Raw genomic sequence first — 23,805 nt, 5'->3', positions numbered from 1 at the left:
ATAACAATAATATTAATAATACTGTGTATATATAAACACTTTGAAAAATCTTAAAAACTTTTCTATACTTTATATACAGTATGTATGATATTATGTATTCAATGCATGCATACATTGCATACATAGTATTACATACGGGTGTAGAGAAAGAAAGAAAGAGAGAAAGAAAGAGAGTGAGAGAGAGAGAGAGAGAGAGAGAGAGAGAGAGAGAGCTATACTATACAACTGTATTGAATGTCTTAACCCAAACACAGTGTGTATAGCAATGTATTGTGTATTTTGAATGTCTTTATGTTTGCTGTATATGTTGTGTTCATTGAGTTTGCGTTTCAATTGAATATACATTTGAATCACTCATACATTCATTCATTGAAATTTCAAAATCATTGCTTTGTTTTGGTTTTTGTTGTGTTTTTGTTTTGTTTGACTCTTCAGTAGACTCTCTCTCTCTCTCTCACTCTTCGCTCTTATTGTTTGTGGTTATTGTCTTCGCTGTGATAGTTGTAGTAGTAGTCGGTGTTATTGTTGTTGTTGTTGTGATGGCAAACAACATGTGCTTCACTATTATTATTATTACCACAACAACAACTACTACTACTGTTTGCTGACACAGACATCTGATCCACTAATCAGTCGATTACTATCATTACATCGACGACAAGGACGAAGACCACTGTGACTGAAGAAGATATATCACTCACACACACACACACACACASACATATGTCCGCACAGTTCTCGCCAATAATGTCTTCGTCATCATCTGCATCGGCGGCCGCGGCGGCGGCTAAACGCAAACGACCCCATCCTCTTGTATTGAACTCTGTTAGCGGTTCTTATGAGGACAAGAGCAACGACTTTTTGTGGTAAGTGTTGGATCATCATCATCATCACCAGCCGAAACAAATGATACAATTTGATGGTCACAAATATCTGATATTAATGTCTATTGTCTTTGTTTAGTCCGCTGTGCTTTGAGATCATCGAAGAGGCCAATGTCACCAAATGTGGCCATACTTTCTGGTATATATAGAGATTATTATTGTCATCAAATCAAACCACTAATTGATTATCTCTCTCTCTCTCTATTGTGTCCAATAGTTTTAAATGTATCCAAATGTCTTTAGAGCGGAGCAACAGATGTCCAAAATGTAATTTCATTGTCGAACAGGTGTTTCCCAACTTCTTGTGTAAGTTTTTTGTTGTTGTAATGTCTTGTAATCATTATTATTGGATCAAATTGTTAATTAATTAAACAATTTTTTTAGTAAATGAATTGATTACAAAACACCATAAACTGTTGCTCCAGAGGAAGATCGATGCGGGAAAAAACGTCAGTTTATAAAAAAAAACTTATTTTATATATCTATCAATTGATTTGTTGGACACAATTTCTGATCAATAATTATCTATTATTATTATTATTATTCTTCTAATGTGACAGAATCCTCGAGAGATGCATGAATTACAGGAACTGCTTCTCCATAAATCGGATCAATTGGATTTGTCTGATGTAAACCTATTGCTCGATTCATTAGCTCAACGAAAGTTACTCTTAGAGGCCGTAAGTTTGTTTGTTTTTTGGCGCCATTTTGGTTTTGTTGTCAATATTATTATTACCTGAAGAAGTATTTATCAATTTTTTGTTTGTTTATCTAATTTGTTTAAATATAGAGTAATAAAGCCATCGAAATAGATCTACTAAAAGAATTTCTAGTACAAGTACGCAACCATAAACAGGAACAATTGGATCAATTGACAAGAGAGATGAGTCTTATTGATGAAGATTGTCGACGAATTGATGAAATGATTGCCAACGAAGCGCAAAACAAGTTGACCGTCAATAACAACAACAACAATATTAATAACAAATGCGGTGATAGTAATAGTGATAATCAGTGTAACTCAATAAACCACAACAACAACGCCGCCAATGACACCGATAATGCCGACTCGAGTTCGCTAATCGATCGGGACGTGTGGCCATCGCCCGAACCGTGCAGCAGCAGCAGTGCTACAGCATCATTTCCGAGCAGCGGTGAAGGACTACTGGACAACAATATCAGTACCGGTTCGGCGGCAGCAGTCGCTACCAGTTCGGTGGCAGCGTCGTCTTCGTCGGCGGCAGCGTTCAACAAGAATACTCTGACCACAAACTATGTCAAACAACCATTGCTGGTGTCCTCACTCGGTAGTCGGCGAAAGAAAATGCATTTTCATTTCGACGACTTAGAGGAATGCTATTTTACAACACGTGCCAAATCTTTAATGCTCTCGTCATCCACAGATGACACGTCCATCGACGGTCTGAATGAATTTAGCGATACGCTCAACAAGTTTACATCGTTTTCATCCCTACGACCGCTGGCCACTCTATGCTACGCTAGCGATATGTTTACTTCATCATCGATAGTATCGTCCATTGAATTTGATAAAGACAGCGAATATTTTGCCATCGCTGGTGTTACGAAAAAAATCAAAGTCTTCGAGTACGCCACTGTTGTCAAAGACACACTGGACATACACTATCCGATCAATGAGATGGAGTGTACGTCGAAGATCAGTTGTGTTAGTTGGAGTTCCTATTACAAGGCTATTATGGCCAGCAGTGACTACGAAGGAACCGTTACCATTTGGGATGCCTATACCGGTCAGAAAATGCGTACATTTCAGGAACATGAGAAACGATGCTGGAGTGTTGACTTTAATAAAGTCGATACGAAGATGGTTGCTTCGGGATCAGATGATGCCAAAGTCAAACTATGGGCTACTAATATGGAAAATTCGGTTACAACTCTCGAAGCCAAAGCCAATGTATGTTCAGTTAAGTTTAATCCGTGCAGTCGTTATCATCTGGCGTTCGGTTCGGCCGATCATTGTGTACACTATTATGACATCCGAAATACAAAGAATCCGCTGATGGTATTCAAAGGTCACAAGAAAGCCGTAAGTTATGTGAAATTTTTGAATAAAGAAGAAATCGTGTCCGCGTCGACTGATTCCCAATTGAAACTCTGGAGTACGTCGAAGACACCGACTGTCCGATCGTTTAAAGGTCATATTAATGAGAAAAATTTTGTCGGCTTAGCCACCGATGGCGACTTTATTGCCTGCGGTTCCGAAAATAATGCACTGTTTGTCTACTATAAGGGTTTAAGTAAACAAGTGCTGACTTTCTGGTTTGATTCGGTCCGTGTTTTTGTAAGTTTTTTTGTTTTAAATCAGATAATAATAATATTAATAATAATAATAAGAAAATCTATATATTTTGTATTATTTGATGACTTTTTTGGTGGTGTTGTTGTCCAATGATTTTTTTATGATTGAAAATCTCAAATATTGTTTAGTAAAATATATAGGAATTAGAGATTTACTGTTTAGAGTTTAGTTTCTTAATTTAGGTTTTAGTTTAGTTATTATAGTATTATTACTCTATTATTATTATTATTGTTGCGATAAATACAAAGTTATTTTCTATTTCTATTAGTATTTATACATAATATTCACACAATTGATGGGTTTTAATAGTTTTTTTTCTGTCTGTATACGAAATAAGTTATATACAAATTGTTTAATACAATATATTGTATCCGATATTGATATCTGTTTTATTTTGGTTTGTTTGGTAACCAAAAATCTAAAAGATAACACTTATATATATTGATATATAAATTTCTAATGATATTTGTAACCGAAAAGAAAATATCTATTATATTATTATTAAGATTATTATTATTGTGTTATTGATTCACACAATATTAGCTATCATTATATTTTAGTATATTATGAGAGATAGAGAAAATAAATAGTACACAAAATATTATTATTATTATTATTAGTTATATATTGTATTATAAGAAAAGAAAAACCGATTTTAACGGGAAATATACTAACAAAACATAATTTTATTGATATTTTGTAGGACAAGGATAAGAGAGAGGACGACACCAGTGATTTTGTCTCAGCCGTGTGCTGGCGCTCCGGCAGCAACTGTGTAGTGGCCGCCAATAGTCAGGGAACCATAAAGGTTTGTATATTAAGCACACCATACATAACAAACCAGAACCAGAGCACACATATACACTTGTCCTCCCTTTCCCCACTAACTTTATATCCATCAGATCAATAAATCTCTATATATAAAACTATTATACTATACCCATACCGTATGGCATAACACATACACTGTACTCTATATGTGTGTTTGTATGTATGTATGTGTTATGGATGGAGTGGTGATGCGCTCACACATACATACTCTACTAGCTCTCTGAACATAGAGTTCCCCACATATTTAATGGCAGACCGTTTTTTCCCAATGTATATACTCTATGTGTGTATATATATATAAATTATGGATAAATATTAATATATGTATTATATACAGCCCAATATATACTCTATGTGTGTATATATATATAAATTGTGGAAAGGCCTACAATATATACATATATATATATAGCAGTTTGAGATGCATTTAATCAAATTCTCGCTATACTATGGTTTCCATACTCTCACTCTCTGTATATAACAATATCAATACAATACAACACAACATACAAACATATATATATATATATATCTATATATTTATGAGTTAAACATATTTTAGTGTCTTGTTTTGTATATATATATCTCTCCTAAATTGTAGATCCTGGAGCTCGTATGACTATATATACTGTATATATATAGACCATTGACTGACTGGCCAATCATTTATTTAAAACAACAATTTTTTTAGTGCCGTAACCACACACACAAAAATTGGGTATCATTTTATTAACATTCATTAAATTCACCGAAAATAAAATAATATTATTAATTATATAATCAATTGTATATATGTATGATTTTTCTTGAATAATAATAATAATAATAATAAATTTATTTGTTAATTATTTTATATTTGAAAACATAAATATGATTAAAACATTTTTTAATATTTATTATATTATGTTTAATAATAATAATATTATTAATAATAATTGTAATAATAATGATGATAATAATATGTAATTTGGATAAAAAAATGTGTGATTAATTTTGCGGTGCATTAACATTGTCTTTCATGTATATAATATATATATATATTTATTTATATATATATATATGATGTATACACTGTATAATGTTTAATGGTTATCATTGAACCTGTGTTTATGTAATATATATATAAGTAAAAAAACACATTTAATTTTATGAAATTGATTTATAATTTATATACATATATGTAAAAAATATAATATAATAATATATAAATATATACTTTTGTAAAATTTATTATTATTATTAGCACCTTAGTACTTAATGAATTTAATTAATAATAATAATAATAATGACCAATGCAATTATTTGACTACTATTTACTACTACTATTAATAATAAATTGATTTTAAATATTATTAATTTATTTAATTTTAAAAAAAAATTAGTTCATACTTATTTAGTGTTATTATTATAATAATAATAATTGATAATCGAGTCTATGGTTATACTTAACACCCGAGTATTTTGGCCGCAAATATTTTTGTGACACCATTTAGTGTTAGAGAAGGACATCATCATCAACAACACCGACAATAACAACCAAAGTGAAGACCAAAGAGATTTCGTGGCAATCATTGGATTACGAAGGAGTAGGAGAAGAAGGATTAGGAGGAGGAGTAGGAAGAAGAGACAGAAGAGTACGAAGACGTGGAAGCGATTCGCAGAGAGTTTTGATGCAAAAGAGCAGAATATCGGCAGTAAATCGTTTGGACAACTGCTATGACTCTCGTGGTTCGCTTACCGACGACATTGCCGCACATCATCATCACCTACAACAACAACAACAACAACAATATCTTCATCATCAGCAGCAGCAGCAACAACAACAACACCATCAGCATCAACAACAACATCAGCAGACATTCCTTCATCAGCAGCATAGGTCAAGAATGGCTGTGATGTCTGAAGTGGAGGAACAGGAGAGAAAAATTGTCAACGAGTTCTGTCATTTTCTCGAAAAGTCCAAACAATTGTTCAATGGGCTCAGGTATGCTCAGAATACCCGTACCCCGTGATTGTATTTTTTCGATATGTGTTTGTGTTTGATATGGTTTTTTTTGATGGACGAGTTTATTGAATGTATTTTTTGTTTGTTTGTTGGGATCAATTTATTTTTCTTAGAGATTTACCACAATATGGACACAAACAATGGCAGCCGTATTTTGGCCGCACTTTCGATATCTATACTAAACTATGGAAGTTTCAACAGCAGCACAGGTAGATAATAAAAATTGTTGTTAAACCTTAAAACTGTACCACCAAATTAAGCATCATTATCTACTTATAGTTATTTTTTAATTGAATATTGGTTTAAATTAATTTTTTTAAATATGCAATTTAAAATGAAATTTTACAACAATTTTTTTGTTTACTTATTATAGGAATTTATTTATTTTTTTGAAAAAATAATAAAAATAGGATTTAATTTAAAAACTAATTAATTGTTTAGCAAATAGATGTTAATTTTTAATTAATTTTTTTCTGACCATTTTGTAGTATAATTGTTTCGATTCTTATCTGATTTATGCTAAAAATTTTCAAATTAAAATTATTATTATTATTATCTATTTTATTTTTAATGATTATTATTAATAATAATTATAAATTAGTTGCCAGTTATTATTATTTAGTTAACATGTGTGATATAAAAATTTACTGTATATTTATCGATATGTTTGCCAAAACATTATATTAGTCTAATAATAATAATAATAATACTGTATTTACTGTAGTAAGTGATAATGAAAATTGAATTACATGAGTATTAAAATAAAAAGTTTAATTACTACTACTTTATTGCTCTAAAACTGTTATAAATAGGTTTTATATACTGTATATATACTGTATATTACAGTTAGATATTATATACATTACTTACCGCTATTTGTAATTTAATTGTTTATATGCTATAATTTTATTTGTTTTTTTTTGTTTTTGTATTATATAGTTAATGTTTAATCAAAATTACCCTTAGTAGGAAATTTCATCTAATTTATTTTGTTTTATTTTTTTTTGTTGATAAAACTAAAAATAATATTTTATTTTTTTCCTATGTTTATGATTGAAAAATTAAAATTTAACTTTTTTGTTGTCTATTTAAACGCATAATTCAAGCTTTATTTTATATTTTTTTTAATGTATAGAAATGTTTAATAAAAAATTAGCTTAATTTTTATGAATATTGATTGTAAATATTTTTTCTAAAATAAATAATTTAATTCATTTATCATTTTAAGGTTAGAATTTTAATAATTATTATTTTTTATTATTGCATAACAATGTTTAATTACAGTAAGCATTTAGTATGTTAAATTAATAATTTGCCTGGATATTTATTAATTGATAACATTTAATATTTATGATAATTATTTTAACTGAATCATAATTATATAGCTTAAAAAAATAGTGAAAAACTAATTAATTAAAGTTTAATACTAATTAATATAAATGTTTAAAAAACCTTTTTTAAATAATAATAGTAATTTATTTAACATATAGTAGTAGTAGTAGTGCTAAAACTTTTCAACTTTAGATTAATTATTAATGATTACAATAATAATTATTATTTATATTTACTGTAATTATTATTATTTTTTTAGTTGAATTTATTTCTGTAAATATATATTGATTTTATCGATAAAACTATTACCGATATAAATAGAWATATATATATATATATATATATTGTATAATACAATTTGTATTTATATATTTAACTTGAATGCAACACATATTGAAAATATACAAATAAAAAAAATTCAATATTATTTTTAATTATAAACAAAAAAAACAATAATTTTTATTCAATTCTATAGTTTAGCATTATATTGTCAATCACTAGTAATAATAATTTTTTTTTAAATTATAAAATAAAAATCAATTATTATTATTAATATTTAATATTTCAATCAATTTGCAGACAAATTTTAGACTCAAAATACGGACTAAAGAGATGGCAAATCGGAGAAATTGCATCAAAGATCGGACAACTTTATTATCATTATTAGTAAATATTAATAATAATTATTATTTTGTGTATATCATAAAAAACTATTAATGAATTAATTTTTTTGTTTCTCTCTCTCTCTCTCTCTCTCTCTCTCTCTCTCTCTCTCTCTCTCTCTCTCTCTCTCTCTCTCTCTCTCTCTCTCTCTCTTTCTCTCTCTCTCTCTCTCTCTCTCTCTCTCTCTCTCACCTCTCTCTCTCACTCTCTCTCTCTCATCTCTCTCTCTTTCTTTCATCTCTCTCTCTCTTTCATCTCTCTCTCTCTTTCTCTCTCTCTCTCTCTCTCTCTCTCTCTCTCTCTCTCTCTCTCTCTCTCTCTCTCTCTCTTTATTTATTTATCTGATCCCAGTCTAAGAACTAGTGAAACAAATTATCTGAACGAAGCCTTTTCCTTCTACTCTGCCATCAGAACCCGTGGCTATTATAGCAAAGCAAGTAAAGAGGAAAGGGCTGACCTTATGGTCAAAAAATTACGATATTTCGCCCGATTTATCGTTGTATGCCTTTTGCTCAAAAAGATGAAATTAGTTCGCGATTTAGTGAGGGTTTGTAAATCAAATTTTTAATAAAATATTTTGTTTTTTTTTTTGAATTTTAAATTATTATAAAAAAAATAATGTTATGTTTTATATGTTTTTATGGTTAAGTAGTTTTTATGGTAAAGTTAGATAATATTTTGACTAATATATGTATAAATAGTAAATATATTTTTTTTTGCAAAAAAATATATAATTTTCTTACCTATTAGAATATAGCTGAAATAAAAAATAGTTATAATTTATAATTTAAATTTTTTAATAATAAATTTTAAATTTATTTTAGTCTTTTATTTAATGTTTTTTTTAAATGCAATGTTTGCTCCATAAAATAGATTATATATATACTGTATATATATATATATTAAAAACATTTTATATACATTGCATACGTGATTGTTATCAATGGTACCATAAAATATTTTTTTTAATACTCTATATATATATATTAAATTTATAATCATTTATATAAAAAAAATTTACCATGCTTACTTATATATATAAAGTTTATATATACTGTATATATATAAAACAATCTTATTATAGTAAACTTATCCATAAATATTTAATAATAATAAAAGTTTTTATTTTTATTTTTTTCAAATGATCCATTAATAGAAATGTTTAGTACAAATAGATTTTACAACAAAAACAAAAATAATATAATAATATTATATTTTGTAAGATTATGCATAAATTTTTAAAGTTTTGCAGTTAAATTCAATAATAATAATAATAATTTTTTGTTTATCACTGCAAACATTTTTATTTTATTTAATATCGCCCATCAAAATATATTTTTTTTTTATAAAAAAAAGTTATACATGTATTAAAACATATATGTTACACAACAATGTTATACAGATATTGAATTATTAGATTAAATCTTAATATATAATAATATCCTATAATATAAATATAATGTAAAAAATTTGTACCCAACAAAAAAACAAAACAAAAAATTTTGCTGATATTTTCAATTGACTAAAATCAATGAATAGCTAATAAATAGATAGTTGTTTATATGAATATAAATTACCGAAACTACTAAACCGGTTATTTAAAAAAAAAAAATTATTTATCAATACAGTAATTATTATTTATTTATTTTTTTAATTAATTAATTAATTTTTTTTGGTTGATGATGACCACCCACCAGGAATTGGCCAAACAGATTGACGACTATACTATGACCTACGACCCGGAGGACCAGCTCGAGTGGTCGCTTGTCTTAAGAGAAATCAAATCATTTATAGAGGTATTGTATATAACATAACAAACAAAACAAAAAACAATTAATTTATTCACAAAAAAAAACAATAATTATTATTATTATCAAAATAGGCCGATAATATAGTAACGGTAGTAGACATGGATAACATACCGTTGATTATATCTCATCGATTGAGTCCATTGAATACACCGCCTATGGAAAAGCTGTCGTCGGGGACAACGGCGGCGGCGACCAATCATTTGGCTCTACAAGAGATATTGATTGTCGGCAACTGTACGGATCAGGTGCTGTAAACAACAACAACCAAGAAAATTATAATTAAAAATAATTTTTTATAAAAAAATCAAATTGTAGGTCAAATTTAGTGAACTAACTCTAGATATGTTTCGTATGCTCCAAGCGCTGGAAAGGGAGCCCCAGGAGGACATCGCCCAGATGTACGACATTTCTCCAGCACCGGGTCGTAGTATGCCTTTTACCGATCAGAACGGCGGCGATGGCCATCGTTCAGCGTCGTCCGCATCCAAAAGAGATAACCCACACAAATACCTTCTCTATAAGCCTACGTTTAGCCAATTTTTCGTATTTCTCGCCTCCGGTTTCAAAGAGCTGCCGGCAAATGGAGTCCTTTTGCTCTATTTCTCAGCCGACGGCTGTTTCGTTAATAGCAAACACATTGAAGACGGTTAGTGTGTCCTTCAAAGATTGGTCACCAATTAATTGATTGATTTATTCATATTTTATTATTTCTCTTTTTTTTATTGATTTATTGAATGTCATCACCCATTGATCCATTGAACAGTTGGTTACGATTACGGCGGCGTCATTACAAATCACAAACTACGGGACAGCAGTAGTAGTGGTAATGTTGTCGATCATCAGTCGTCGTCGTCCGCATCCGCGTCGGCTACCAAACGAAACGCTTTGCAAAAAGATATGCACTGTCTATATCCCGGCGATCTCTATCCATTCATACGGCGGCCACTGTTCATCATTGTCGACAGCGACAATAGTACAGCCTTTCAGCACATTCCCCGATTTTTTGGCCAACCACTGGTCGTACTAATGTCGCCGGAAGAGTGTCCGCCGCCATTTCACGACCAACAACACAAGGGATCATTGTTTACATTATTTCTTCATTGCCCGCTAACTGCCATTTGTCTGATATCCAACATTATTGAACTGTCGATACAGTTATGGGAAAAAGGCCAACAACAGATCGACCGGTTTATTCAAGAAGCCGGCCGACTGTTGGTCAGGTCACGGGCCGTCGATCCGGCATTCATACAGTTCTACGGCGACGACTTTCTTCGGCTACAGATTTTGCGATTTATTTTCTGTTGTGTAGTCATGAAAATGCATCGTCTGTTCAAAGTATGTATTGGTCATCAATCAATCAATCAATTGTTTTTAGTTAATCACTATATGATTATTATCACCAAAAAAATCTGATCCATACTTTTTATTGTAGGGCCGACGAACCTATTATCCGAAATCTCATCCGCCGATACCCGACAATGATATTATTGATTCACCGTCGCTGAGACGTCTGATATTAGAAACGGCTGCCATTCTTGACATTCGCTCACTGTTTACGGATGTCGAAGAAGATGAATGACATTCAGTCGCTGTTGACATGATGTTTACACTGGCGTAGTGGAGGATAGAGGGGAGAGAGAGAGAGAGAGAGGCACTGGTGGGTAGGAGACAGGGAACAGACAGACACCAGAAAAAGAGAGTCACCAACCCTTATACACAGTACACAGAGAGTCAGAGAAAGAGAGAGACAGATCCATACATACCATACCACTTGTCTYTCTCACACACACACCCACACCCGGACTAACAGTTTTTAAGCCTTAAGAAATTTTTCGGATCACTCGAGTACTGATGACAACCCCACCCCTGCCAGAGATCTAACCGTTTGTTTGTTTTTATAAACTCTCTGCTCTATTAAATCGATATATATTTATATATTTTTCTTTTTAAAAAAAATTTATATATCGATTATAAAGAAAACAAAAAATCAATATTTTATTAATTTTATTTTTTAATCGTCACTTAATAGACTAACAAACAAATAATAAGAGAAAATTATATGCATTTGAATTATACAATATATGAGACAAAATTTTTCAAAAATAAAAAAAAATAAAATAAATGAGATATTTTTCAGTCAAACAAACTTTAAAATTACAATTAGATATATAATTAGTCAATAAGAAACAAAATGAGAGTAAATGCTATTAATTAATTAATTACCGTAATTACAAAAATATCAATTATTACTAAATTATTAGAAAACTAAATTAGTAATCTAAATGTGAAACACATTTATAAAAAAAAAACTTATTGATAGTTAAAAAAATTGTTTCAAATTAACACCCAATTAATAAATATTAAAGTGATATTTTTAATAGCTCTCACATTTTATTTTAAAAAAATTAATAATGTGCCCAGGTTATATATATATATATATATATATATATATATATTGAATATGTCTAATTGGTACTGAAATTTTACCACAATTTTTGAAATTTCTAATTATTATTATTATAATATTAAATATAACAAAACACTACCAAAGAAAAAAATATATAATATTATCATCAATAGAGAGATAAATATAATTATTTTTTTGGTGCAAATTTATATACAAAATAATAATATTCTAATAATTATTATTAATTCTTTATTATTATTATTATTATTATCCAATAATTACTATATATTTCAACAGCAAAAAAATGATATACACTATATATAAATACAGTATATATATATATAATGATATTTAAAACAAATGTTTGATGGCTTAAAATTTTTACACTTTTAAGATAACCAAAARCAAACAAAAAATATACCGTAATAACAAACATTAAAATTTTATTGATCAATAGATATAAATATATTTTAAATGGTCAAATCAATTACAATCTCCATATAATCAATGGATGATATATTTATAGTGATATTAATTATTGATATATATATATTGGTATATATATATATATATATAGTGTATATTCATTCATATATAACCATTGAGTGCCTCCACTACAGGTAATCAGATTGTTAACAGATATTTATAATAATAAAAAATTATAATGTTATTAAACAAACATTTTAATTAATTAATTAAAAAATATTATAACAATAACAACAACAACAATAATAATAAAACACATTATAATACAAACTATATATTATATTAAAAAAAAATTCTCAGACAATACTATATTTTATTATTAAATTATAAATATTTAATAACAAACAAACAAATATATATATATTTATTTTATTTAATACAGTATTATTATTATTATTATTATTATTATTATTCAGTAAAATTTAAATAACTTAGGACTTATCACTACTAGTTTTTCAAAACAGCAATTAATAAATAAATATAAATATATATATATTTGTTTAAACTTTTACTATAATTGAAATTAAACTAACAAACTAATTATATATTTTAACAAATTAAATGTCACATAAAATAGCTATATATCTATAAAAAAAAGATGATATAAAGATATTATTATAATTACGATAATAATTATTTATTTTAAACAAACAAACAAAACAAATTCACATTAATTTATTATAACTATAATAATGGCAAATAATAATAATACTAATAATTAATTATTATTATACGGTATTTGATAAATTATATTAAAAACTGATAGATAAAAATGTTGTATTTTTATCAAATTAATATATAAATTATAAATGCAAATATTGGTATAATTTATATAAAATTAATAAAATATATTATTTGTTATTTATTTTATTGACAAAAAAAAACAAAACAATTAGTGAAAAATAACATATTTATAAAAATCATATTAAATTAAATATAAGTAAATTATTAAAAAATCTAAAAAAAAATTATTTCAACGCTCATAGATTTGCATAAAAAATTAGTCAATTATATAATTATTAATTATTATATATATATATATATAAAAAATTAATTATTTAAATTTTCAATTGTGTAAATACACTGTAATATATATAAATAAATTTTAATTAGACATAATATACAAAATAAATATTATTATACAAATTATATATATATATAAATAAATAAATATAAAAATTGTTTAATTAAAAAAAATAAATAAATTGAAACTTATTGTTTTTAATTATTAATCCATTATATTCTATATACAGTATAATAATATTATTTTTTAAWAATAAATACAATTAAAAAGTATATGAAATTATCAACAAAAAAATAGTTTTGGAAAAAATGTATTTTTAAGCAAAAATTTTTTTTTGATAATTAGWTTTTTAAAAAAATAATTAACTAACTCATCTCAATCTAACTTAACTTTATTTAATACTAATTTATAGTTTACTTATGATTCAACAAAAATAAAAGTTCATGTATTGGTAATTATGTGTAACAATACGGTACTATTGAATACAAAAAAAATAACACATTTTTATTAATTCAAATGTTTTGCTAAATTATACATTTAATTATCAAAATATAATATATATATATTAAATAATAATAATAATAATACAATAAATTTTAAGTTAACTTTTTTTTAAACCCAAACAAACAAATTATAATTTTTTAATAAAAAAAATTATTGTTATTTAATATACAAAATGTTTTTTAAAAATGTTTTCGCAAAACATTTTTTTGCCGATAAAAAACTTATTTATATATATACACTGAGGGAAAAAATATTAAAATACAAGACAAATATACAAAATACTTTAGACACTTGTCTCGATTTTTTTAGACAGTCTTAAAATTAAATGACAAATGACCCAGGAAAAAACGGTATTATTTGGTAGGACATTTGTCATTTAATTTTAAGACATTAATTCAAATCAAAGGGGCTATATATGTATTAAATATTTAAAATATTTGTACTAAAAATTTAAGACAAACGAATAATTATATATATATGTGTGTATTTAAATAAAAAATTTAATTAAATAATTATTATAGACTCTTGTTATTAAAATGTTATAATATATAGATATTTAAAAAAGACAAATATAATATTTAAATAAGTTAAATTTATTTATTTTAATTAACTTATGTWAAGCAAAAAATATKTAATAAATAAAAYTTATTAATATATATGTTATTAATTTTATATATAAAWATACAATATTTWATTTTGAAATATAATCAAAATATSARTTAAACATATAGAAATAATTGTATAAATGTATTTAAAATATTAATATTATTTAGTCAATTATATTTATATTTATCTATTAAATAAATGAAAAATGMTTGTTAATAATAAATTGTTTGTCTMATTTATTTTGGACATTTGTATGAAAATTTTTATACAATCGTAACATATTTAAATGACATACATAATATTAATTATAGACAATAATATTATAAATTAGATCCAATRGTAGTATAAATTGAGTATAAATGTATAAAATAAAAAATGTTTACAAAAATAATTTTCAGTATAATTAGTAAATTATATAATAACAAATAATGTGTCAAATCAAACACACAGTCTAATAAAATTAAAATTTAAATAATTAACAGATAATAATATTAAAACAATAAATTATTTTTTTAAGGATAGTCTTGTATTTGGCACCTTTGACACTGGCTTAGGCACCTTTRAGGCTGGYTTTGACTTTTTTGGCGGCTTTGGTGTCAATTTATTGATGATAGCTTTACTAGATTTACACAGAGTGCTAACTGTCCATTGAAATAACAATTTTTCGATACATTTATATAAGATATTGTGTACTGTACCATATGAAATATCATCTAAATAATGGTATAAAAAGACAATATAAAAACACAGCATAATAGACATTTCAGGCCATATTAARAGAGGCTTTTCTGGATAAATGATATTAGCAGTCATTTCCACTAAATTAGCACAYTTTAGATCATCCAATGATGAAACYCCAGAAACGACAATATGTATACAGTTTGGTCTGTCTTGACTATCGTTTTCGCAATAAACTAATTGTTGGCCACAAATGTCTTGCAAGCAGAGCAAAGCTATAATTTGTTTGGATTCAACTAATGATAAAATAATAATACAAATTAATAAATAATAACTAACTTTTTAAGTAAATAAATATTTTTTATATATGGATATATACCTGACGTGTAAWAGTCACTGTTTTTGTATGGATTAARAAACTTYTKATAAGTTTCAGTTTTAGCGATAATTGAGTACAAAGCGGAACAATTAGAKGCATAATCTTCATAATACTCATCAGGAGTTTTCTTGCAGTTAACATAAACTGAAGCCATATTTAGTGTCCCTTTTGTTTTRATGTCATTTTCAAAGTGTTGMTGTAAAAGATTGTTAACCTTAAAATAAAAAATAAATTAAGAAATATAAATAAATAAATAAATAAATCAATTTATAAATAAATATACAGAAATAATGACATTCTTTGGATTGTTGTCTTCATTAGCCAGTTCTCTAATTATCTCTAAATTATTGATTTTAGTAGAAGTTTTTAGTGAATTTTTAATTGAATTTTTCAATTTTTTGAAATTTATATTTTTATCACCATTTTCTTCAACTAAATGATCGAYTAATTCAGGTCTCGAGTCATATTCAACTAAATTAACCAAWGATTTTGGTTTAGCGAGTGAATCAATATCTTGGACGGCGTTTTTTAAAACTGATTGATCTCTGGCTTCTGTACTTCTATTACTATTTGACTGAATTCGTGGAACAATGACTTCCAATTGTTTGTCAAAATCATTAGCGACTTTTGGATCCAATGGGTTAGGATATGAATATTTCGACATTTTTTCAATTTCTTTAGCAGTTTTTATCAATAACTGTTCGCTGTTGAGATCATTGTCGTCGCTGTCTTTGAAAACATATTCATCTTCGACTTCAGTTTGACCACTTGTCACTTCAGTTGTTGTCTCTTCAGTTGTTGTCTCTTTCGGAAAAAACTTCACACAAGTAGTTGTGAGCAATGGCTTTGTCTTTGGATTCGATTCATTGKTTTTYGCTTTTTTTCTTRTGGTAGGATTRGATCTTTCATCACATGAAATGTCATCCATTTCAACATTTTCATCTTCCGTACCATCGAGGGATTCATCATTATTTGGATAATTGTTTTCATCGTTTTTTGACACTTTTTTTGGTCGACCTCTCTTTGATGTCGTCTGTGATTTTGGTTTCGGTGAATTGAGTATTTTCATTGGATTTTTCAAACGTATCTATCGCTTGACTTGTATTGTCTGAATCGCAGTGACTTTCAGGCCGGGTATAAGTTCGGGTAGACTTTCCATATACTCCGAGATCTGATAAATTCAAATCAGAAAAGAGATTGCTTGATGACGACGATACCTTCAATTTCTTTGAACCTGAAATCAACTTATTTGTTGTTATGAATGCAGTATTGAATACATTGTTAATGATTCCCATATCTGAAAAATCAAAATCAGAAAAAATGTTTGCTATTTCTTTTGATTTTGRYGCCAACTCTTGAGAGAAAACATCGATCACAGACAGCTTTTGATCACAATTTTTATTGGACTCTTCAGACATATTTGACAATCTTTTATTCAATTATAAAATCTTCTCAAACCGTATACCACTTGAAAACAAACAAAMAAACACACAATTGATTTGTTTGATTGTGATAGCGATTGCAATCGTATTCAACTACTCGGTGGTCGTCTCCGGTAATCAATCAATCARGTCTGCGATCAACAAAAACAATAAGTCATTCGTATAAATAATTATATTATAAAATATTAACKAAAAAAATTATTCAAAAACATACAAACAATTAATTAATTTTGTAATTAAAARTATATGCAATGACTAAATATTTAATGTCGTCTGTCTTTATTTCAATTTATATGTGACTAATTTTTTTTGGTCAACAACAAGTCAACCAATGATTGATTGATTGATTAATTAAATCAATCCAATCCAATCCTATCGTACCTAATATGAGTCATATGAATATAATTTTTTGGACAAAAATACAATCATATTTTGCTAAAATTAAAAAAATAATTATGTATTTATTTAATTATTATGTTTTGTTTTTAGATTTGTATCAAAAATTTACATATCAAAAGTTTTTGTATTATACTGTATAATGATATAAAAAATACATGCATAACAGTTATAATATAATACAATACAACGAAATTAAAACTAAATGATAAACAAGACATTTCATATCATAATATATGTAATTATAAATAAAAATTATTATTGTATTGTAATTTCACAGAATCTTTTTAATTGTATAATTATTGAAACTTTTTAAAACTTTAAAATATGATTGATTGATTGATATAATTAATTATTAATTCATTTTTATTATTAATTATATAACTTTTTGTTGTTATATATATATATAATATGTATTTTTTAAGAAAATTATATAAAAATAAATATTCAAATGACTTATTATACAAATTATTAAATGTTTACTTTATTGTAATATTTTTATGTATGATTAAAGGCAACTTTAAAGGATATAATACTGAGTTTTTGTATAATTTGTTAAGTAAATTATAGTCTWAAAATATAATTATTTTTATTATTTTATTTGTAGACAAYATTATTAATTGTCATTAATAAAAAAATYGTGTCTAATATTTTGTAGACAAAAAAAAACCTACTGGGCATGCCATAATTTACCATTATTTTTAAATATAAATGTCTTTTATTTTATATACAAATAAAATTTGACTTAAAATATAAAGACAATTAGATTTATTTTATTGGACATTCCAATGCTTTACTGTAAAAACAAAAATACTTTTGAGATTTTATTGTCAGTGTACGCTATGTGTGGACACAACCAACCCGTGTGTGTGTGTGTGTGTGGCCTCTAAACGTCGGCCAAAAACTTTCCGATATTAACAAAACGGTCGGCGTTTTGTTGGCCAACAATCTGTTGATAATCACTATCCGTGGCTAACCTATTGGCCAGACTTTGGCGCAACTGTTGATCAAAAGACTGGTTGATAAGCAGTTGGTCATCGGCGGCGGCGGCGGCGGAAGCAGCGGTCACTTCGGCAACAATTTCATCGACAGTCGACGACACTATTGGTTCGACATTTACGGAACCGATGGCCCGCTTTAGCGACGAACTGATACACAAGTTATACCGCGGCGACGGTTTCGTCTCTGTTTGCGACCGCTTACGAGCACTACACTGGACGTAGGCGTCGCTCAGTGGCCGCTGTCCGCTGCCGTCGGGCAGTCGTTGGCGTTCAACGTCTTTAATGATGATATTGACCTTAAAATCAAGACAAGAGGTTAGAAATTATAATCACATTTTCGGTTAATATATACCCATTCGGTCGGACAATCGGGTAGCGGTGGCGACAGTTGCTGGCCATTGGCCGCCGCACTGTTTGTTACCGACATTACCGATGTTTTTGAATTAATTAATTAAAGTTTTTTTTTTAAAAAAAAACGATTTATTATTAATGTATTTCAATAATACTGTAGTAAAAAAAAAGTATATACATGTGTAAATACCGTAAACACCTATACTATTATATATATATATATATATATATATATTATGTAGGTTTCGGAAAGTAAATTCCCTCCCTTGTTTGATTATTTCCAAATATATTACTCTATATTCCCTCTCCCCTCGGGGAAATTCCCAGGGAATCTATTTCCTAGTCTAAAAATACAACAAATTTTATTATAAAATTTTTCAATTTAACAAATATTGTATTTTGAGTGTTGTATTGCATATATAATAGTATCACTTGAATTCAAATTTATTATTAATTTTTTAAAAAATATTTCGATGAAAATTTTATGTAATTTTTTAAAAAGTTTTAGTATTTATTGTATAAAATATATTTACCGTACTCTAACCGCAGTTAGGGATGGAATATATAATAGTTTCCCTATTTTCCGGAAAAAATTTGTGAGACATTTTATTTGGGAACTTCCCTCTCATGGAAAGTTGGCCGACAACTCTAATTGTCTGTAAAATAGAGGTGTGCGTGCGATTAATATTTGTGTAATTCTATTAGTGTTTATGTATATTACTCATAGAGTGCAACACATATTCATATAGTTTTTTATTTTTCAATTAATAGAATTCTAAATAGAATTTATGTATAGAATATATATATACTGTATTCACTAACAGTGTATAAAATCTATGTATAGACTCCGCCCACAACTATAACTAAAATATAGAGAGAATATTAACAGAATATTCGTGTTTTTTTTATTAAACAAATTAAAAATATTAAAATTTTTTATTACTATTAAATTTAAATTACTGTTATTTTTAAAAAAAAAAACTTTTACACAAAAAAAAACTATTTAGAAAATACATATTCCATTTGTGTTTGTATTTCAATAGTTCATATGTTAAAATAATTTCAATTATTGCATCTAGTAAAAAAAGTAAAACTATTTATTATATATGAATATACAAATAGGTGTACACATACACACACATACAGTACATACATACATACACATACACACACACACATATATATACAGTACATACATACAGTACACACACACACACACACACACTTACAGACACTAATATTTTAAATAGTTATAGGAATAGTGGGAAAAAAGTTATTAGTTTTTAATTTTATTAATTGATTTTTATATCTAATGATCTAATCATTAGATTTTATATATATATATCTTTTCCTAATCCTCTTGCGCTTCATTAGACTGATCTCTAGGCCCACACAGGTATTGATTGAGTGATAGTTATAAAAAAAATCTTATCAATAATTATTTGAGTGATTAGAGACTCTTTAAAAAATTATTCTCACATTTAGTTCAGCCATTGACTTAGTTTTTACTAATGATTATTATAACTGATTATAATGTTTATTAAACAATTTTGTTGTTTTAATGATTTTAATGTTTTTATTTTAACTTTATTTAAAAAATAAAACGTATGTTTATAAATCAATATTATGATTTATTAAGTAATTAATTATATTTTATTAATTTAACATTAATTAAAAGTAATAATACTAAATGAAAGTTATATTTACTTAATTTTTTAATGTTTTTGCTAACAACAACATCAAAATATAAGCCATAAATATTTTAAAAAAATATAAATACTAACAGAATATTCTATGTGTGTATATATTGTGTATTGCATTTAATAGTAGATATTTAATACAATATATAAAATTCAGATGTTAGTAGTGAACCTTTGAAAAAAAATTATTATATGATTTAATAATATCAATAATAATAATAATAATAATAATAATAATTAAACATATATTAATAATAGTAAATTAAAATATATTTAAATCAAATAATGATATACATGTGTATATTATGATAAATACGTTAATTACATTTGATTTGCAAATTTTTATATTAGTTTTTGATTTTTAATTAAAATTTCCAATTGATTTTTTAAAAATGTGTATTGAATAGAGATAACATACAAAATTACAAATTACTTATATATTAATATATAATGAAAATTATTAAAAATATAGATAATGTTTTGTGTGTGTGATTTGCATACAATAATAATAATACATTGAATTCAAATAATACAATTAAATGATAGTTATTTTTGTTATAATGTTTTCAAATTAAACTATGATTGACATTAGTATTGATAAGTTTTGCTAAATATAGTTATTATTAGTACAGTATTATTATTAATAATGTTATAATATAATAATGATTTAATAAATAACTGTTTAAATAGATTATTATTTTCATTTTTAAAAATAATTTTGCAATGTATAATTACTATTACTAATAGTATAAAATATTATTATTAATATACTGTAATATACAATAATAACTAAATTTTGGTATTTTTATTTATATACAATGTGAAAAACAAATTAAATATTATTATTATTGTTATTATAATTATTATAATAATAAAACAAAATTAATATACAACTAATATTATACATATATATTAATTATATTGTTAATTAAAAATGTTGTTTTGTCTAAAAAAATTATATTATTATTATTATTATTTTGTATTAATTAAATAATACTTACGATTTTATATACAATAATATTATTGAAAATAATACAGTATATAAAAAAATATTAGATAATTAATATTATTTAATTTATTTATGAAATTAATTATTATTAATTAAAAAAAATAATAATGTTATCTATACTATAGAATTGTATATTCAATATAATTTGTATTAAAGTATAACTTAATATATATTGAATATATATATATATATACTGTATATATATTATTAAGTTATACTTACTGTGTATATGTACTTAAATGTCAGATTAATATGCATTTCAATGATTTTTTACTTTTAATGAAAACATATATACTTGTATAACATTATAATTATATATTTATGTTATAAAAAAAAGTTTAAGAAAATAATATCAAATAAGTCTCAAATAAATATATAAAAAACACATGTAATACATCTAATAGAGAGTTAATGTTAATCTTTTTAATTTAACAAATGTTGTGTCAATTGAATGTTATTTTTTATTTTGCTGAGTGTTTTTAATACCACTATTATTATTATTTATAAGAAAACATCTATTCAGTAGAGAGGTATACAAAATATATTGTATATAATTTATTTATATAAAGAAAACCTTAATTTTTTTTTGGTGACAAAATTAGATCCATGAAAAACATGTAATTGAAAATTTAAAAAATTACTATAAATACACCTAGATTAATTTTATTTTAATTATAAAATATTATTAATTTATAGGCTCTCTCTCTCTCTCTCTCTCTCTCTCTCTCTCTCTCTCTTATGAATAATGTCAATATGTATCTAATAGATTTATCTAATTAATATAGGGAGTGGGGGTGGATGGGGGGTGACGGCAAATATTTGCATCTATTTGTACATATAATAACATACAATATATTTTTAAAAAAAAATTATTATTTCATTAAATTAAAAATTAGCAAAATATATTTGAAATGAAACTTACAATTAATTAATTAAAAAATAGCGATATAGTCTATTATGTATTTGTATCTGTGTGTGTGTGTAGGTGTGGGTGGGTTAGATCCCAGGGTAATATTGCTGTTATCAGGGCTCTTAAATGTCAGGGTTCTGGAAATTTTATTCAATGTTTGTGTAATTAATAAATAAGTCTATAGAAAATTAAAAATAAGTATTGAATAGTATTGAATTGAAAAAAAAATTGCAAACTATTACTGTGTGTGTGTTTGTATGTGTTTGTAGTGGTGTGTATGTCTTCAATCATGTAAATGTATTTTCAATAAAAAAAATAAAATTTTGCAAAATAAAAAATATATATAAACTGGAAATTCATTACATTTAAACAAAACAAAAATCTGGGGTAAAAGTCAAAAGTTTATAATTAAAAAAAAGCAAGAAAATTAATTTTAATACATATTTTTTGATAACAAATCTCTCTCTCTCTCTCTCTCTCTCTCTCTCACTCACTCACTCACTCACTCACTCACTCACTCACTCACTCACTCTATCTATTTATCTCTATCTCTCAGTTATAATTTGGTTTTAATCACAGCCGCCATATAAATCCAGTCTCGTTTTTGTCATACAAATAACAACACCTACATACATACACACACACACACCTACACACACACACACACACACACACACACACACACACACACACACACACATACATACATGACATTTGATTTAATGGATTTCTCAATTTTAATGTATTATATTTTATTTTGTATGTGTTATTTAGAAAAAGCAATAGATATGTAGATTTTGAGAAATAAAAAAAAATAATTTCTGATTAAATGCTAAGATATCTGTACAGTATATACTATATAATGTACAGTATATAAACTGTATACCAGTATATAACGAGTATTTAAAAAAAATAATTATAATGACATTTACAGTGTATAAGCTCTATATAAATGTGATGAGAAATAATATATATATATAAAAGAGTTTATTCATTGAAAATAAATTTCATGAAAGATTGAAGAGAGAGAGAGAGAGAGAGAGAGAGAGAG

General features: G+C 25.9%; 3 protein-coding genes across 3 annotated transcripts; 2 read left to right on the top strand and 1 right to left on the bottom strand.

Moving 5' to 3' along the window:
* The first annotated feature begins 273 nt into the window (after positions 1-273).
* LOC128954958 (E3 ubiquitin-protein ligase COP1-like) lies at positions 274-4,827 on the top strand. Its single transcript, XM_054300578.1, has 8 exons — positions 274-866; positions 964-1,023; positions 1,102-1,190; positions 1,269-1,333; positions 1,445-1,564; positions 1,675-3,201; positions 3,923-4,027; positions 4,652-4,827. Exons 1-8 carry the CDS (start codon positions 724-726, stop codon positions 4,667-4,669), a joined length of 2,127 nt encoding a protein of 708 aa, XP_054156553.1. The 5' UTR covers positions 274-723; the 3' UTR covers positions 4,670-4,827.
* A 658-nt stretch (positions 4,828-5,485) lies between these two features.
* On the top strand, positions 5,486-11,497 carry LOC128954885 (protein SCAI-like). The gene is made up of 9 exons (XM_054300489.1): positions 5,486-6,034; positions 6,169-6,264; positions 7,967-8,053; positions 8,402-8,597; positions 9,748-9,846; positions 9,933-10,106; positions 10,177-10,507; positions 10,625-11,196; positions 11,294-11,497. Exons 1-9 carry the CDS (start codon positions 5,721-5,723, stop codon positions 11,438-11,440), a joined length of 2,016 nt encoding a protein of 671 aa, XP_054156464.1. The 5' UTR covers positions 5,486-5,720; the 3' UTR covers positions 11,441-11,497.
* A 7,129-nt stretch (positions 11,498-18,626) lies between these two features.
* Positions 18,627-19,282, bottom strand: LOC128956146 (large proline-rich protein BAG6-like). Its single transcript, XM_054301827.1, has 2 exons — positions 19,137-19,282; positions 18,627-19,080 (listed from the first exon to the last, which is right to left on the bottom strand). The coding sequence occupies exons 1-2, from the start codon at positions 19,209-19,211 to the stop codon at positions 18,670-18,672; spliced, it is 486 nt and encodes a 161-aa protein (XP_054157802.1). The 5' UTR covers positions 19,212-19,282; the 3' UTR covers positions 18,627-18,669.
* Between the last annotated feature and the right edge of the window lie 4,523 nt (positions 19,283-23,805).

This window comes from Oppia nitens, unplaced genomic scaffold (assembly GCF_028296485.1).
Source record: "Oppia nitens isolate AA-2021 unplaced genomic scaffold, nextdenovo-longstitch-racon4-pilon3 scaffold2_pilon_pilon_pilon, whole genome shotgun sequence".
Lineage (NCBI taxonomy): Eukaryota > Metazoa > Arthropoda > Arachnida > Sarcoptiformes > Oppiidae > Oppia > Oppia nitens.
Note: the sequence above shows the minus strand (reverse complement) of the source record. Positions and strands in the feature narration are given on the sequence as shown.

Excerpts from the sequence above, each read along its gene's own strand:
- LOC128954958 (XM_054300578.1), top strand. The coding sequence starts at position 724 with ATGTCCGCACAGTTCTCGCCAATAATGTCTTCGTCATCATCTGCATCG. Across the intron at positions 867-963 it reads AAGAGCAACGACTTTTTGTG|TCCGCTGTGCTTTGAGATCA; the intron begins GTAAGTGTTGGA and ends GTCTTTGTTTAG. Across the intron at positions 1,191-1,268 it reads GGTGTTTCCCAACTTCTTGT|TAAATGAATTGATTACAAAA; the intron begins GTAAGTTTTTTG and ends CAATTTTTTTAG.
- LOC128956146 (XM_054301827.1), bottom strand. The coding sequence starts at position 19,211 with ATGTCGGTAACAAACAGTGCGGCGGCCAATGGCCAGCAACTGTCGCCA. Across the intron at positions 19,081-19,136 it reads CCGATTGTCCGACCGAATGG|GTCAATATCATCATTAAAGA; the intron begins GTATATATTAAC and ends CTTGATTTTAAG.
- LOC128954885 (XM_054300489.1), top strand. The coding sequence starts at position 5,721 with ATGCAAAAGAGCAGAATATCGGCAGTAAATCGTTTGGACAACTGCTAT. Across the intron at positions 6,265-7,966 it reads AAGTTTCAACAGCAGCACAG|ACAAATTTTAGACTCAAAAT; the intron begins GTAGATAATAAA and ends ATCAATTTGCAG. Across the intron at positions 10,508-10,624 it reads TAGCAAACACATTGAAGACG|TTGGTTACGATTACGGCGGC; the intron begins GTTAGTGTGTCC and ends TCCATTGAACAG.